The 19140-nt window shown below is 37.7% G+C and overlaps 1 protein-coding gene across 1 annotated transcript in view; it reads left to right on the top strand.

The window, feature by feature from the left end:
* The window catches only part of LOC149835991 (uncharacterized), a 70553-nt gene extending 52519 nt beyond the window's left edge, over positions 1 to 18034 (top strand). Inside the window, exons 11-13 of the mRNA XM_090008890.1 lie at positions 14968 to 15033; positions 16720 to 17016; positions 17234 to 18034. Of these exons, the coding sequence (XP_089865016.1) occupies positions 14968 to 15033; positions 16720 to 17016; positions 17234 to 17707 (837 nt within the window). The 3' untranslated portion in view covers positions 17708 to 18034. The remainder of the gene's footprint in view (positions 1 to 14967; positions 15034 to 16719; positions 17017 to 17233) is intronic.
* The last annotated feature ends 1106 nt before the right edge of the window (positions 18035 to 19140 follow it).

The raw sequence follows: 19140 nt of genomic DNA, 5'->3' as shown, positions 1-19140 counted from the left end.
AATTTATTGCTTACTCAAATTGATACCAATACTTACTGTAATTATGTCCCCTGGCGTTTCTGAATTATATGAGATACAGAACTTCTTATGATCAAAGAGAAACCTTTGTTGACCAATTTTGACTTGCTTTGGATTGGTATATTGATAAGAGGACTGAACGATATTTCACAGTTAGTTTTACATGCCCCAGATTGTAAGTTGATCAATTATAGTATATGTTTGGAGCTAATTTTTCATGGTCTAACGGACATTTTCAGTTCCTATAGATAGTTTCTTCAGAGCAAGGCAAGAAGCTTTTCTATATTGACCAACTGTGGAAACTGTGGATCTTTCCCATTAGATTGTGCTTAGGGGCTTAGTTGGCATTTTTTATTTTTCTTATATCCTATTGTAACTTGACTATGGTTAGAACATTTTTTAGTTATTTTTTTCTGTTATTATATCTGTATGGTTATGTTGAATGATAGTAAATTGCATTTTGGCCTCTACATCTTTGTGTCTCTTCTTACCCCTCTTTGAAATCTAATGAAGATGGTATCAGAGCATTTAGAGGTGAGAAGAACTTGTATTGTGGTGTGAACAATCTCATTTAGCATAAGAAATCTGTTGAGATCATCTGAAATCTTTTGCGGTGTTATCTTAGGGCTCAAATCATCATCTTTGAAATGCCCAGAATTTTATGGATGGGTTTTGAGCTGCAGTATGTCGCAGTTGCTTAAACACTACCAAGAAAAAGATTTTAGAGACAAATTTCAAGCGATTCAGAGGTATATTGGATTTATGCATTCTCTACCTGTTTTAGGAAAACTAAAACCTGATTTAGACTTTGGGTTCTAGGTCATATTCTGGAGCTTTTGGTGCCTGTGGTTGCTTCTCTTTGGGACATTAACTTGGATAAGTTTGAAGATGCTGAAAATGCATGAAACTTTTTGCTCAAGTGTATCAACAAACTAAGTAGGCATAAAAATACCAGTTAGTGCAAGAGTTGAGAGGGATAAGACAAGAGAAGAAAACCATCGAGGGCTTCTATACAGAGATGCAGCAGTTTTGGTTGCACTCATTAAGATAGTGCCTAAGTATGCTGATTGCTAAGTGTAAAAAGTGCAAGACTTGCCAAAGGGAAGAAAGCTAGAAACAAGATGAGTCTCGAGTGATTGAGGTTTTCATGGATTTAAGGCCAGAGTTTGATCATGTGAAAATTGTAATGCTCCATATATTAGTTTTGAGAACAAGAGAGAAATAGAAGGAACACACCATGCGAGCCCAAAGAAAGTGAGGAACTTGCAAGGGAGCTTTTGGTGCCTGTAGTTTCTAAGCTACAATAACTTATCCTCACCTACTCATTATAAAACAGTTGTCAAATGAAACATGAATTATAATCATGCCACTATAGGGTCATCCAAAGGTAAGACTAGATCCGAGACCCATGACCAATTTCAGATCCAATCCAAATCCGGTTTTCTAACAGCCCCCCCTCTCAAGCTATACATGCATGATAAGCATGGACAGCTTGTTCCTCAACTCTCGGTGTCAATCTTACTAATTCCTTTGAGTAAATCCATGACTTGATCTTTGCTATACACAAATTGTATTTCCAATTCCTACGCCTTAATCTTTTTTTGTGTGAAATGAGTATCAAGGGATGCTTTATTCTATGGTGCTGGACAGCCTCATTCTTTTTTTTTTGTCTGAAATGAGTATCAAGGGCTATACGCTTTATTCTATGGGGCAGGACAGGATTCAATGGTATGGATTCCACACTTTTATTATCTAAGAAGAGAATAGATTTAGATATGGGAAAACCAATAGTCATTAATAAATTCCTCACTCATGTGGCTTTTGAGGCTACAAAGGCCATTGGTCTGTACTCGGCCTCAGAGCTAAATTGAGCAACTGTTCTCTGCCTTCTACTACATGAGATCAAATAAGCACCAAAATACACACAATAGCCCGACGTTGATCTTCTGGTCAATTTGTATCCGAAAAAGCATTCGCCTTCAAGGGCATGGATGTAAGATCTTTATTTAAAGGCACTTTATAAATAATTCTATTTGTAATGTTCCTTTGGTGTATCATAATATTCTTTTTACTACTTTCATGCGCGAAGTTCTTAGAGCATGCATAAATTTGGAAACCTAATTCACAACACAATATCAGGTCTAGTAAATGAAACATATTGCAAAGCACCAACTATACTTAAAGACACTCAGGATGCTTAATTAATTCTTCCTCATTCTCAAACAAATGCTTGGTCAATGCTGCATATATATATATATATATATATATATATATATATATATATATATATATATATATATATATATATATATATATATATATATATATATATATATATATATATATATATATGCAGGTTTAAATCGGCTCTTCTTGAATTGTGAAGCAAATCATATGTATATTTATGTTGTGAAAGGACCACACAATCATGCTGACAGTCAATTTCCACTCCAAGAAAATATCTCAATTGCCCAAGATCTTTCATGTGAATTTTTTCATGTCGCAATTGTTTCACCTTTAGTATGTGATGCCTCGATTCCCGAAAATATCATCTACACACAATAGAATAATTGTAATGCCATTATGTTCTCTATTCACAAAGAAGGAATAATCAACCTGACTTCTACTAAATCCATACTATTGAACTACAGTACAAAATCTCTCAAACCAAGAAAGTGAAGCCTGTTTGAGTCCATAAATTTCAATTTTTAATTTTTAACTTACGGACTTTTTTAGAAAGATCGCCTTACCATATACTCTTTTCATGAAGGTTGCAATGTAAGAAAGCATTGTTGACATCAAGTTGCTCAATATGCCAATCATAAATAGTCGCAAAAGACAATACTGTGTGAATAGTCCCCCATCTTAACTACTGGACTAAAAGTTTCATCATAATTAAGACAATATTTTTGTGTATATTGTTATGCAATGAAATGAGCTTTTGATGCAGAGCAGGACTGGATCAGGTCTGTACCACGTGACCAAGGTTGGGCCAGGGAACCCGATCCAATGGAGGTGGACGATCGGACTCAGGAGGTGGATTCGATCGCAGGTAAGGTGCATTGGCACAGGGACGTGGCCCTGCGTACCTACGCCAGACGAGGGAAGACCCGGACTCCAGATGAGGAACAACCCAGATCGTCACTGATCCAGCTCCAGACTGAAGACGTCTCGGGTCCAGGACCGGACCCGAGTCCCGGGTCCACTTGCAACCTTTAAATAGGTCACTCTAGGGTTGCGTGCGACAGAGAACATTTTATTGAGAGCCTTTTTTTTACGTTCTGTCTGCAGCAACCATTCTTTTACCACATTTGCTTGTTTTTTTTCTGTTTCCTGTCATTCTACTTTCATTGTTTTAGTTAAATCCCTTGAATCAAATTCAAACACCGTGTATTCACGGCGTCAATTGTTACTTCTTTCCTGCCATCGCATGACCGTGGGGTCGTGCTCTTCATCGTCAACGTCTAAGTGAAGCGCGACAACCGATCTCCTGCTGCATCAAATAATGTACCTCGTGACAGCCGATTCTTCACTGCATCAGCTTTATACCTCTATACTACCATTAGACCCATTTAGATCCCACTACTTGTCTAGAAGTCGATCAGTAATCTCCCATGTACTACATTTATGCAGGGCTGCTCTTTATTGCTTCAATCTAGTGCGGATTGTCTTTGGTTTCATTATAAAAACAAGAATCACGAGAGTGTACCAAAGCTATTTTTGTTAGTAAGGACAAAACATTTACAACAAAAAACTTTTAATCTTTCATAGTGGGCGGTGTTTTAAACACATTTTTTATAGGAGACATGTTTCCAAGAATATTTGAAGGCGTTCTATTGATCAAATAAACCACCGTAAGAGAGGCATTGGCCCAAAAAACTTTAGGAACATTTTTTTATCTAAGAGTCGTAATGGTTTCAATAATATGCTGATATTTTTTTCCGGCTAGGCCATTTTGTTGTGTAGTATATGGGAAGATCTTTGATGAACAATTCCATGATGATAAAGATAATTTTTGAAAACATTTGACAAAAATTCTCCACTGGATTCAGATCTAAAAATTTTAATATTTACTTTAAATTGATTTTTAGTATAGTTGTGAAATTTTTGAAAACAATCAAACACTTCGGATTTGACTCTAAGAAAATATATCCATGTATGTCTACTATAATCATCAACAAATATCACATAGTATGATACTCTTCCCTTAGACATAACCTAATGGCTAGTTGGACCTCCTCCAACTAGCCGTAAGCATAATCCTAACGGCTAGCTTGGTCAAAATAGTTTGACCAAAAATAAAAATTACAAAAACATTAGTCATTAAATAATGACTAAAAATAAACATATAAAAAATACCTATTCTTACCTTACAAGTATACATTTAAAATATACTTAATCTAAATACTAAATACCTAGTAGGTATACCAAATGTATACTTAGAAAACAAAAAGGATACAAAGAATAACAAATACAAAGGAAGCACTGATAAGTATACCCAAGTATACCTCGATAACTAAACCACAACATTACATTTATCTTAACAGCAGAGCCCTACACATTTGTCATAATACAAGAGAGTTTTCTCACCCATAGAAATTCCAAGCTCACCCAATAGCCACCTTATCCAAATGACTTTTGCAGTAAACTGAGTTGTTGCTCTATATTCAACTTTTGTAGTAGATAACAACCATTTGTTGCTTTTTGCTTTTTGCTTTTCCAAGAAACCAAGTTCCAAGGAAAATACTGAAACCTGTGGTGTAGAGACGGTCAAGAGTAGACCCTCAAAAATTTGAATCACAAAAGACTCTAAGATCTGTGAAGGATGATGATGAAAAGAGCATCTTGTAATGCATAGTATCTCTCACATAGCGAATTATCCTAAAAACAACAATATGAAAAGATGTATGTGAGCTCATAAACTGGCTGACAACAACATATGTGATATCTGGTCTGAAAATAGTCAGGTATATCAATCTCCCGACCAACTGCCTGTACACCACTGGATCCTCCAAAGCCTCTCCATCAGTAGCCCTCAACTTTGCATTAGCTTCTATTGGAGAGGCCACTTTCTTGGCATCCTTTGCAAGCCTAACTTTCACAACAAGCTCGGTTGCATACTTATGTTGTGACAAATACAACCCCCTTCTAGAGTATGCAATCTTCAAACCAAGGAAACATTTCAAGAAACTAAGGTCTTTCATCTCAAAAACATTGGCCAATCTCTTGGTGTCCTCTACCCTCTTCACATCATCTTTAGTAACAATCATATCATCAACATATAAAAGTAATATGCACTTGCCTTGAGAGGATAACAATACGAACAAAGTACGGTCATGATAACTTTGCTCAAAACCAAGTGATCTGACAACAATGCTGAATTTTTCAGACCACGCACGCGAATCCTATATAAGGCTCGCCTTAGCTTGTATACTCTGCCTTGAGAATCTGAATACTGTGGCGGTAATTCCATATAGACTTCCTCTCTAAATCTTCATTTAAGAATGCATTCTTCATATCCACTTGCCACCACTTCCATTGCCTAGCTGCAATAACTGCAAGGAGAAGTTTTTGTTAAAATGTATACTCAAAAACATTATTGTAAGTATAAATATATATACTTATATACATAGAGATACATATACATATGTTATATGTATACGTATCTCTATATATAAGTATATATATTTATACATTTTTCTATTTTTACCCGAAAAGGGTATTTCAGCCTTTTTACATTTTGCGCATATTCCATTTGGAATATGCTGTATTTTTTTTTCTTTTATTTTTGTAATTCTTTTTATTTTATTTTTTCCTTTTTGCATATTCAAAAAGGTGCATTGGGGGTCTCCCCAATAGAGTCGTTGGGGAGCCCCCAACGGTCACAATTGTGACCGTTGGGAGCTCCCCAACGACTCCTTTGGGGAGCCCCCTCTTGCACCTCTTCTTTCTTGTATAAATAGGGGTGTTCCCCTTTGTTGTAAAATAAGCTTTATAGTCTCAAGCACTTGCTTCCTTTTTATGAAATACATGCATTATTGCATGTTTATTATTTATACGCTTTTTGCGTATTATGTTCAAGTGTTGTGAGAGTGCCTTCGTGCACTTCTTTTTTAAGTATTTATGCTTGTATGCGTATTGTCTCTTCGTAGACATTTTTACATGATATCAGAGCTCGGTTGGTGATTAAGGATCGTTGGGATTCTTCTTTTTTCGAGTGCCTCGAAAACCGTGCCTTCAGATTCTTAGAAGTTGAAGTGGTGGATCTTGCTTCTCAAATATTTTAGAAGGATTTTGTGCAAGCTAGAAGTTGAAGCATTGTGTTGGTACACCTCCTTCTCCTTTTCTTTACTCCTTAATGGGTGAAAAAGAGTCTCACTTCGCTCTTGGCTTCAAGTTGAATGGGTCCAACTACCATATTTGGGCCAGGAACATGGATGCTCACATAAAAGGTAAAGGATTATGGGGTTATGTGCAAGGCACAATTCCGGAACCGGAACCCAAAATAACCGTGATGGACGGAAATGAAATCAAGATTCTTGAGATAGAGGAAAGGATCAAAGCTCTTGAAGATTACTCCAAGAAGCACGACGAATGGGAAATGAAGAACTTCAAGATTCTTTCTTGGTTCTTCGCATCCGTCGAAACAAAGATTAATGCCAACATTATCAAGTTCAAGAAAGCATCAGAAGCTTGGCATTGTCTCGAGAAAATGTATACATCAAGAGATCTATCCCATAAGTATTACCTTCAAAAGAAGGCCCTCTCCCTTACTCAAGGTGAAATGTCCATTAGGGAATATTATGCCGACCTCTCCTCCATTTGGGATGAACTTTCCATGCTTGAACCAAAATGGAGTGGAGAGGCAATTAAACTCCGCCAGAAGCAACTTGAAGAAGATCGGTTCTTCAACTTTTTAAATGGGTTAAGACCGGAATTTGAGCAAATAAGGTCATCACTTCTATCCTCATTTACTCCTCCATCTCTTGAAGATGTTCTCACCAAATTAAGTGGTGAGGAGACTCGTATGAGTTTATGTAAACAAGGATCAAATGTTCTTGTGGTTCCTTGTAATCATGAAGAAAACAATGAGGTCAATGCCGTATCAAGACCCGGAAATAATGTAAAGACCTATCGTCCTCCTCATTTCAAATTCCAAAATCAAGGAGGAGATGGTGGACAAAGAGGAAAGAGGGACTATAGCAAGACTATTTGTCACTTTTGTAAGGAACCGGGGCATATCAAGCCCGTATGTCCCAAATGGAAGAGGCTTCTCGCTATGGCCACCACCGGTGTACCACAAAAGGAAGAGGCATCATCAAGTGGGTCACTCTCGTTGAATCAAATAGTGGAAACCCTTCAACCTCTTCTCAAGGGAGTTACATCCGGTGCCGTCGTGTCTACCTCTTCCATTCCAGGTAAAGTCTCTTGGCTTTTGGACTCAGGTGCATCTTTTCATATGTCCCCAAACATGTTTTCACTTTCCGATTTTTCAAAAAATGTTTCTCCATCCTTTGTTTTCACTGCGGATGGAACCTCTCTTGAAATTAAAGGAATAGGTAATTTTGAAACTCAAGATTTTTCCATTCCAAAATTTAGATTTATACCTAAACTTAACTTAAACCTTCTCTTTGTTTCTCAACTCTCGGACCATGGATGCGATATTAAATTTTCATGTGACAAATGTTTAATACAGGATCGCCGGTCCGGGAAATTGATTGGGGAAGGCTTTAGAAAATGAGACTTATACTATATGGAATCTCTCCAAGTTCCAAAATCATTTTGTAATGTTGCCCAGAACAAAGATATAAACATATGGCACAAAAGGCTTGGTCATCCTAATGTCACCAAGTTATCTTATTTACATTTTGCAAAGGATTTATGTAAAAGTTCATTTTCCTGTAATGATTGTATTCTCGGAAAAATGCAAAGTTTACCTTTTGAGCAAAGAACTATGTTCTCATCTAAAACCTTCGAAATTGTTCATTCCGATGTTTGGGGACCCGCACCTGTTGTTTCAAAAGGAGGCTTTTCTTACTATGTTATTTTTGTGGATGATTTCTCTAGGTATTCATGGATCTATTTCCTAAAGTACAAACATGAAGTTTTTACATGTTTTAAAACCTTCCACTCAATGATCAAGAATCAATTCAACAGTAATATAAAGATTTTTAGAAGTGATTCTGGAGGAGAATATCTCTCCAACCAATTTAAAACATATCTTGAGGATCACAAAATTATTCACCAAAGGTCTTGTCCTAAAACCCCTCAACAAAATGGATTGGCCGAAAGAAAACATAGGCACATCATTGAGACTACTAGGACCCTGCTTATTTCTCAAAACATTCCTAAGAACTTTTGGGCTGAAGCAGCCCTCGCTTCTGTTTATCTGATAAACCACTTACCATCTAGGATATTAGAAAAAATATCCCCTTTTGAGATCTTATATAAACTTGAACATGATTATAATAGGTTACGTGTTTTTGGGTGTAAATGTTTTATACTTACGGATAAAAATGACAAGCTCTCTCCCAAAGCTATCCCCTGCGCCTTTCTTGGGTATTCCGAAACTCAAAAAGGGTTTCGTTGCTATGATCTTCGAGATGATAAGTTATATGTTTCTAGAAATGGAACGTTTTTAGAAAATGAGAGTGGATTTGAAAAAAATGTTTCTCAACAAGAAAATTTTGATTACTCATTCCTTTTTGATTTATTGGCTAGTAATGATGATATATCTAGTGATGATGATGTATCATCAAATCACGATGAGGAAAATGATGGTGATGTTGAAGAACATAACCCTCTCAATGATCAAGAAAACAGGATTTCAAGTGATCCGATAACCTACTCCCGTAGAAACCAAGACACCTTTAGAAGTGCCATTGACCAATATAGTGAGCTTGTACCTACTCTCGATCACCGAAGATCTGAGAGGAATAGGAGACCGCCAACTCGTTTTGTCTCTTTTGATTCTTTTTCACCCCGGTATAGGGCTTGTCTTAGTGCCATTCACTCTTATTTTGAGCCAAGGAATTTTGAAGAAGCTAAAAAATGTATAGAATGGCAAGAAGCCATGCAAAATGAACTTAGTGCTCTCAAAAGGGCTGAAACTTGGGATTTCCAAACTCTACCCATAGGAAAGAAAACTATAGGTTGTCGATGGGTTTTTAAAGTTAAAACTAAAAGCGACGGATCCCTGGAAAGGTATAAAGCTCGCTTAGTTGCAAAAGGGTATGGGCAAGAGTATGTAATTGATTATGAAGAAACTTTTGCTCTTGTAGCCCGAATGGTTACAGTTAGATGTCTCATTACTATTGCATCTATTAAAAATTGAAATATTTTTCAAATGGATGTGAAAAATGCTTTTTTAAATGGTGATCTTAACGAAGAAGTGTATATGGATGCTCCACCAGGCATGAAGATTCCTAAAGATAAAGTTCTTCGTCTTCGAAAGGCTCTCTATGGTTTGAAACAGGCTCCCAAAGCCTGGTATGACAGATTTACCAGTGTAATGTTGGAAAATGGTTTCTCCTCATGTTATACTGACACTGCTCTATTTACTAAAAAATCTAAGGCAGGGATTGTCATATTATTGCTCTATGTTGATGATATGTTAATTACATGTGATGATGTTCAAGGAGTCAAGGGTATTAAGTTCGTCTTGACTTCAAAATTTGAGATGTCAGACTTGGGTTTTCTGACATATTTTCTTGGAATTGAGGTTGCCTTTTCGCAACGTGGTTATTTTCTATCTCAGTCTAAACTTGCTTGTGAGATTATTGACAGATCCGGGATTTCTGATGACAAAGTATGCGAAACTCCTGAAGTTGTGGGAGCAAAAATGAAAATTGACGATGGTGTTCCCTTAACCGATCCTACCCCTTACAGGCAGTTGGTAGGTTCGTTAATGTATCTTAGTATTACTCGACCTGACTTGTCACATGCTATACACATCGCCAGTCAGTTTCAGCACGCTCCCACAACCGTTCATATGAGTGTTGTTCTTCGCATCATCAGATACTTGAAGGGCACAGTAAATGATGAAGTATTTCTATCTTCTTCTTCTGATTTAAAATTACTTGCTTATACTGACTCAGATTGGGGAGGTGACCCTAGTAACCGTCACTCCACCACTGGTTTTTGTGTTTTCTTAGGTGAATCTTTGATTTCATGGCGATGTAAAAAGCAACAGAAGGTCTCTCTGTCATCCACTGAAGCCGAATACAGAGCCATGGCATCCACTACGATGAAAATTGTATGAATTCGACGCCTTTTGGAAGATATGGGAGTGCCTATCAGAGAACCAACAAAGTTGTGCTGTGACAATAAAAGTGCAATCTATATTGCCAAAAACGACACCTTTCACGAGCGAACAAAGCATATAGAGATGGACTGCCATTATGTCAGGGAAGAATACTTGAAGAAGGTCATTGATCTACCATACGTGACGTCTGAGTATCAACTTGCAGACTTCTTCACAAAAGCTCTTTGTTTGCCTAGATTTCATTTCCTTCTTGACAAACTTGCAGTTATCACACCGTAAGTTTGAGGGGGGGTGTTAAAATGTATACTCAAAAACATTATTGTAAGTATAAATATATATATACTTATATACATAGAGATACGTATACATATGTCATATGTATACACATCTCTATATATGAGTATATATATTTATACATTTTTCTATTTTTACCCGAAAAGGGTATTTTAGTCTTTTTACATTTTGCGCATATTCCATTTGGAATATGCTGTATTTTTTTTCTTTTATTTTTGTAATTCTTTTTATTTTATTTTTTCCTTTTTGCATATTCAAAAAGGTGCATTGGGGGTCTCTCCAATAGAGTCGTTGGGGAGCCCCCAACGGTCACAATTGTGACCGTTGGGAGCTCCCCAACGACTCCTTTGGGGAGACCCCTCTTGCACCTCTTCTTTCTTGTATAAATAGGGGTGTTCCCCCTTGTTGTAAAATAAGCTTGAGAGTCTCAAGCACTTGCTTCCTTTTTATGAAATACATGCATTATTGCATGTTTATTATTTATACACTTTTTGCGTATTGTGTTCAAGTGTTGTGAGAGTGCCTTCGTGCACTTCTTTTTTAAGTATTTATGCTTGTATGTGTATTGTCTCTTCGTAGACATTTTACAGTCTTATGGTTGTCATATGATCCACATGTGCAAATGTCTCAGCAAAGTTGATCCCGAACTATTGGCTATAACCTTTTGCCACTGGTCTTACCTTATATCGTTCAATTGATCAATCTGCCTTGGTCTTTATCTTGTAGATCCATTTACAACCTACTATATTCTTGCCAGGTGGAGGCCTCACCAGATCCCAAGCATGCATTTTTTCGAGTGCATTCAACTCTTCTGCCATAGCTTGTTGCCATTCCTCCTTAGGGTCCTTTACATAAGAATTGGGCTCGACATATGAATGAATTAAGGCTAAGAATGCACGATGACTAGGAGAAAAAAACTCGTAAGATACAAAACGGGAGGGAGGAATAGGTACTCTAGTACTTCGACATACCTAAACTAGAAGGGAAGAAGGTGAAGGAGATTGCAAGGATGAAGACTCCGCACATATGTGCTCAGGTTCAGCTGAAGAAGAAAGGGGATTAGGATTGACCTCTAGATTCTCCTCTTCCTCCATTTCAAGTTAATCCAAAAAATGGAATCTCAACAATATCTTTATTTCTTCTAGAATAGGTCTGTTTAAACCTATTCTCCCTGACACTCCCACTTGCTCCCCCTGAACCTCAACATTCTTATCAGATCCACTTTGTTCAGCTAACGATACCTAAAATGAGAGATCACTCTTATCTTCTTCCTCCACCTTAAACTGACCAAAATAGAATGTGTCTTCGTGAAAAATAACATTCCTAGTGACCCAAACTTTTCTCTCAATAGGATCATAGCACTTGTATCCTTTTTGCTCAATTGAGAATCCCAAGAAACAACATTTCAGTGATCTCACAACTCTATGAGAAAGCTTATCTCTATATGACATCCACTGCACTTATCACATTTCACACTTCTCACATTTGGTGCAGCCTCCCATGAGGGAAAGAGCATCCCACACGCTGCATCTCAGAATAAAACTTCTCACTAAACTTATTCCCTTGCCTAATAGACCTGACTTCGTGTAAGCTGATAGTGCCTCACCCAGTTTTCTTGCTTGTAAACTTTTTTTAGATAACTCCATGCTTTTGTAGCTTCTTGGAACTTAGAAAGATTCATAGCTATTCTTTGTTCCACAAAGCCCAAGATTCATGCCTTCAGTTTCATTCAACAAGGTAGCATGATTTGGATCTATGGTATTTGGTTTGGCTTTTGTACCATCCAAATGGTCACCAAGAGCTTTCCCAACTATTATCACCATCATAAAATCTGCCCAATAAGCATAGTTCTTCCATCAAGCTTCACGGTAACTAGTTGAATCACATCTCCCTTCTCCATTAGATCTAACTACAGTGGCCAAGCAACTATAACAGCAAATATATTGTTACCGTCACCAATGGAGACATCAAAACCATTGCAACCAACACAAAATCCTAACCAAAAGTGCACGATATGACTCACAACCACCACAAACACAAGTATGCTGCGATAGAAACCCAATCACAGCAACTAAGCCATGCTGCAACAATAAGAATATTGTTACTGTCACCAATAGGAACACCAAAACCACATCAAATCTCCTCCAAATCACCACATCAAACCCCCAAAGCACTTCTAAAACGTTTCTACTTTCTAGCAAGAAAACAGCCTGATTACACCCTATTGGAGAGATTAGAAACCATCAATTTGACCAAAATGAGCAAAATCCCCAAATCTGAACTTTATGAGGTGCAATTTCCAGAAATTTTTAGAAAAATCACAGAAATTTCAAATCTCCACCAAATAACCCAATTCTCGATTGGTTCAACTCCTAAAATCAAGATCGATCTGAATATCACCTCAGATGGGGATGAATCTGCCTATCGTACGGCTGAAGCTGATGCCAGCAGCATGCTCTTCAAGGCAGACTATCGATGAGTTCTCCCAATCTCTACCCTCACAATCCTCTAAGGCTTGAACATGGCTCTGATACCATATTCGAACCAAAGGGAAAAATATACAAAGAGATGGAGTCTCTAAAGAGAGAAAGAAACTTCATTAGAAAACAAAACTAAAAGAGAGATACACTTTATGGGGGTCGACCCCCTTGAGGTCACTAAAAGACAATTTGTTGACCCCATAACCACCTGAAAACTTACAACAGCACCCCTTTCTAATAATATTTTGTACGTAAAAACCTAATAGAGAGGTATTACAAAAGACTAGTAATACATATGATACACAAACGTATTACATTGTTCAACAGAATGACTAGTGTGGAAAGGAGAAAAGGGTCTTTCATTTGTCTTATTGAAAGGTAAATGATTACTCTTACATACTCGACAACTATTACGTAAACTTGAATTGAAACAATCTTCCATGTTTAGGTTAGAAAATGAGGTAAATTGCAGCATCATTATTGGTGCTTCCTCCACCAGACTTACCATTTTATCCACCTTTTTTCTTTATTAGAATTGATTTACCTAGATAATACCAACATTGTTCCAAAGTATGTCCTCTAATCTTATAGTAGTTGAAGAATGGGTTGTTTTGTTAGGAGGTACTCTGGGAGTGTGGAATGTTATTGTTAGGAGGTACTCAGGGAGTAGGCAACAGTCCAAGACCAGCACTATTAAAGGAGATATTACCATGACCAAAGCCACCTATACCTTGACCATGTCCACGACCAGGTCATATAGTTAAAGCAAGGAATTCATGTGATGGATTTTTAGCTGAACCCTGTTTTGACAAGGGATTCACAAACATTGGTTCATACAATAGTACAATAGGCAGTAACTGATCAAAAGATGTTAGAGGATCATGTGACATCAAGGATGCTACTGTGCTCTGATATTCTTCTCCAAGGCCGTTCATCCCAACGTGAAGAAGGTCCTCATCCGATACTGCATGATTTACGGAAGCAAGCTGATCAGAAACAACACAAATCTTGCAAAAGAACTCTTCTATGGATGTGCCATCGCTCTTGAGAGCTTGCAGTGAAGTCTTGAGATGCATAATATGGGAACTAGACACTTGCACTTCTTTTGTAAGTGATTCCAGGGCTTGACTGCATTACAGTTCGATGGTGCTTGCAAACGAACCCTCTGAGATTGAGTGGATGAACTATAGGCTATCAACTGTTGATCTCGCATTTGCCAGGCAACATATTCAGGAGTAGTGACTATCCAGGTTCCATCCTTTTTATCCTTTTTATCTTGCTCGTTGATAATCAGGTACTCTAATGGATGTGGTTCAAACCCAGTAATGTACCCCATTAGGTTGTGGCCTTGAATAAAGGGGACAATCTGTTTTCTCCATACTAAGAATTTGGTCGAATTCACTTTCTTGGGAACAAGTTTAGTCAAGAATTACTAATTGAAAGAAGAGTAGGAAATGTTATTGTTGGAAGCCATGGATAACCCGGTAATGGTGAAGCAATCTGGCAATAAAAGGTACAGGGAGAAGAAAAGAACTGAAATAGGGCCAGCAATAGGTCACACAGGTCAGCCAAGTGTGAGCTGATGCTAATGATGGTGTCACCTATATGACAAGTTATCAATACCTCCCTTCTTTTCTTGGAAGAACAGAAAGAAAGAGGAAGAAGAAGAAGAAACAAGGGATAAATGGGAAGACTGGAAAAGTATTTGCAGCCTTTAAATCATGGCATAAACAGCTGAATCATTTTCTATTTTGCAGTTATTTACAAACCCTGTATTGATTTTTTTTTGGTGGATGATAGCTCTTGCTATGTAACCTCTTTATGTTATACATTTTGATGTAGAACTGTTATTAGTTATTTACTTGTGCATTAAAGCGAATAAGCTAACATATTTATCTCCATCTATGGCAGTTTTATCTTCAAGAAGGCGGTCTTCATGCTGATATTAATGGAGATGGTGTTCTAGATCATGTGCAGGTGCTCAAACCATTAAACTTTTAATTTTCAGTTTTTCTTTACAATGTTTATCTTGCATTTCATGATGGCTAATTTTAGCAGTGAAACAGCATGTCTCTTTCACAGAGCTAAGCCACATTCCTATTCTTTAAGCACTGAAGTTTCAGAATTGGTTGTTATTTCAATAGAGGTATTTAACACTTTAATAATGAGCAAGAATCAATTCAACATGGGTACTTTAAGAATGGCAGGTATCTATTGATGCAGAGGGCAATCGTCGAGCGTCGCTCGTTCGTTAGATTCTGTGATTTCGGGGTCTTTAGTGGCGGTCCTTGACTGCTGCTAAAGACATGGGTGGAAAAGCAGGCTTTTGTAACTACCGCTAAAGCCTGGTTTTTTGTTTAAAGCACACCCGCGATCAGCGGCAGGCACACGTCCAACCCAACAGTGGACAATTTACTCGTCTTCTCTTTTATATATATATATATATATATATATATATATATATATATATATATAGTAATGGGTAGGTGAAAAATGATAGGTGCTAAATGAGTTTTTCAGGGTTTTTTCGTTTTATTTTTAAATTCTGACTGTACAGATGTGATCTATGTACTTGATTTTATAGGGATTAGCTCTTGAAGTGTTCGATTCCGACACATGGGTGGATTTTTATAAGGTTCGAAAAATCAACAGTCCAAAATCTTTGTAAAATTTTGAGGCTCCAAATATCATTTTTTTCATCGAAAACATATGATCCGGGTGTGGATTTCTTGTAAATCGTCCATGCCCAACACATTTATCGGGTCAGAACTACGAAAAAAACACCGGATGGGCAGAAAAACCCATTTAGCACATATCAATTTTGAACATACCCATTTCTCTCTCTCTCTCTCTATATATATATATATAAATAGAGAGAGAGAGAGAGAGTTCAATTGCTATATCATGAATTATTATTTAAGTTCTTAAACCGTATTGTGTTGAAATGTAATATAGTTTGTTTCTTTTGTGCTAGCCCACATAAGTACATATCTTTGTAATTTTACCTCAGTTAATTGTAGAGTCGACAAGTTTTGTCTTGTAGTATAACTAAGAGCAGGCCCCCCTTAAAAGAGGTTGTTAAAATATAATATATATATATATATATATATATATATATATATATATATATATATATATATATATATAAAACTGTAGTCACATTTGGAAGAACCAGTACTAGAAAATGTTGAATCTGATTTAACAATGTTATGTGTAATTGCTGGTAATAATGGGTATAAGACTACAACCCTAATCTTTTGCAAGGGTTGGACAAGAGCATCGAATATGCAAACCAGCCAGCGCCATGCATCATAGGATGACAATGAAATCAGTTGACATTTTCTGGGAGTCTATGCTCCGGGGTTGCATTTTGTCCCAAAATCCTTGACATGGTTGGTTAGGAGCTTGAAAGGTGTTACTCTCTGCTTTGCAACTTCTGGATCTCGTTTGTGTGGGTGCATAGTGTCCACTGCCTGATCTTCCTCATTCTTTGTCCAAATAAAATAGAAAAAGAAAAAACGAACTCTTTGCAGCACGTGATGAAGTCAGCAATGGACTTTCATGTTCATTATCTACCTGCTGAGAATCTGAGACGGAAGTCTTATCTTTGAGCCTTTTAATTTATTTTAGCATATGCTACACTTTTGTTATTTTCTTTTATAGGTTGTCGGAGGAAATGGAGCTGAACAAACTGTAATAAGTGGGTCCATGGATGTGTTGAAACCTTGTTGGGCAGTCGCAACTTCTGGCATTCCAGTACGAGAACAACTCTTTAATGCCTCTATATGTCACTATTCCCCCTTCAACCTCTTCCAACATGGAGATTTTTCAAGTTATGGCCGAGTAGCTGATTCAGGACCCCTGGAAGTCGCAACACCAATTCTGATAGGCAGAAAGGATGGTCACAGGCATAGGAAAGGAAGCCATGGTGACGTCGTATTCTTAACAAGCCGAGGAGAGGTGAGCAATGCTGGGGATATTTGTTTGGACATTGTTGGTTGATGTGTATATTGAGATGGCATCTTTCGCTTCTTATTTGATGATACTTCAGTGGTTCATTAAACAACGGTCAACATTCTTCCTGTAATGTATTTTTTGTTCTGCTAGTGATACCATCTTATTAGATAGTTCTTAGGCTTATTCCCCCACTTTATGTACTTTGTTATTCATTGTGTAGGTGACTTCATACTCACCAGGCTTGCATGGTCATGGTGCCATATGGAGATGGCAGCTCTTGACGGGTGCAACATGGTCTAATCTTCCCTCACCATCAGGCATGATGGAGGCCATGGTTGTCCCCACACTGAAAGCAATGAGGCTGACTGTCCATGGGGGCCAAGAGGTTGTTCTTGCAGCGGGCGATCAGGAAGCTGTAGTGATATCCCCTGACGGTAGCCAGTTAGCATCCATAGAGCTTCCTGCTCCACCTACTCATGCCTTGGTGTTGGATGATTTTTCGAACGATGGTCTCACCGATATCATTCTCGTGACATCAAACGGGGTGTATGGTTTTGTTCAGGCCCAGCAACCAGGGGTCCTCTTCTTTAGCACGCTAATTGGTTCCCTGATAGTTTTGATGGCCGTCATTCTCATCTCGCTACACATGGGGTCGGTTAAAGGGAAACCCAGGGCCTCTAGTGATTACAGGTAATGATCTCTCTTTCATGTGAACTATCAGTCGCTGACTTTGTAGGGAAAAAAGGGAAGAAAAGAAGGATTTGGGCCTTTAGGCTGTGTTCGTTACGAGCATGGATTCCTGCAACAAGGTTGCCAGATTTAAAGACTGAAATAGACATTGAACCATCAAGATATTTTCTGGTTGTGAAGATGAGAACGTTGTTTTGTAATTGATGAAGTTTTGCAGGGGCTAAATTCATATATGTGAAGTCTGTTGAACGTGGACTGAAGCTACATGTTTTTGGGAAAATGTTAGTTATGATGGTGGCAAATGTTTAGAATGACAATTTTTTTGCTGTGATCTTCTCTTGTGAAAACTTTTTTTAATTGTCCTCACATTGTTATTGAGAAAATCGCAGTAAAAATTAAACAAATTTAAGAATGTAAGGTATAAGAAAAGGAGCAAAAATAAAAAAGATTTATGGGAATCATAAAAAACAAGCTTCTCAAGATTTTTGCCCACAAAAACATTAATATTGCAACAAATTCGTGAGATTTCATTTAAACAAAGATGTCATGATATTTCAAAATATCGTGATATATTGAACGTTTAAGCATTTTTTTATTTATAACCCGAAGAAACAGCATCTGACAATGACCTGGTTGTGCTGGCTCAGCCTATCATACCTATGGTCGTGGTTCCAGGCAACGTAAAACTTCGAGGCTAAGACCTCCATCCCCAGGGTATATGCTGGGCATTGTATTGCAGAGAGGGGAGATGCCCATGGGAATCAAACCTTCACCGCCCATCTAAAGGCCAAGGCCCCACCACACTACGCCAAACCCCCCTTGGGGCTAAACATTTGCTCGTGATCTTTTTAATGAATTGATCGAGGTTCAAACACGTTGCTCCTGTTGCTGTATGCCTGAGCTTCAAACCTGGTTTGTTTGTGATCTGGGCTAGATTAGCATTAACAGCTGAACAGAGTGAAACCATTAACTCTTCTTTTGTGGAGCAATTCCATGTCTGATATGTCCATAGCCACAACTGGTGCTGTTTTTCAAAACAGGAAAGTTCTGCAACCCTAGTTAGAAAATGTGAATTTTTGAGAGAAAAACTGAGAGATCGCTAAAAAAGCCGAACTTTTTAGTAGAAAACAGTCAGCGAAATGACTGTTTTTTGCTGTTCGCAGCCATTTTTAGATACCATAAAGGCGGAATCTGGAGACAGTTTGAACATAACAAACACAGCTGCACTCGTCTTCTTTCTAATGAGCCTAATAATAACCCTGTCACCGTGACAGGGTCTGATGGGACAGAATGCAGAAAATGGGAATTTGGATCCGAGGTAGATCCAAATCTGAAAAAACACACACACAAAAGAAAATTATGATGCCACTAACCTCTCAGTATCGATTTCCCAAAACTTTGGTCAAGGATTGAGTGAGCGGTCCTACAGTGATCGTC

This window comes from Nuphar pumila, chromosome 6, assembly GCF_984573655.1.
Source record: "Nuphar pumila chromosome 6, dmNupPumi1.hap1.1, whole genome shotgun sequence".
NCBI lineage: Eukaryota > Viridiplantae > Streptophyta > Magnoliopsida > Nymphaeales > Nymphaeaceae > Nuphar > Nuphar pumila.
The sequence above is the reverse complement of the archived record's forward strand: the minus strand, read 5'-3'. Positions and strand labels throughout refer to the sequence as shown.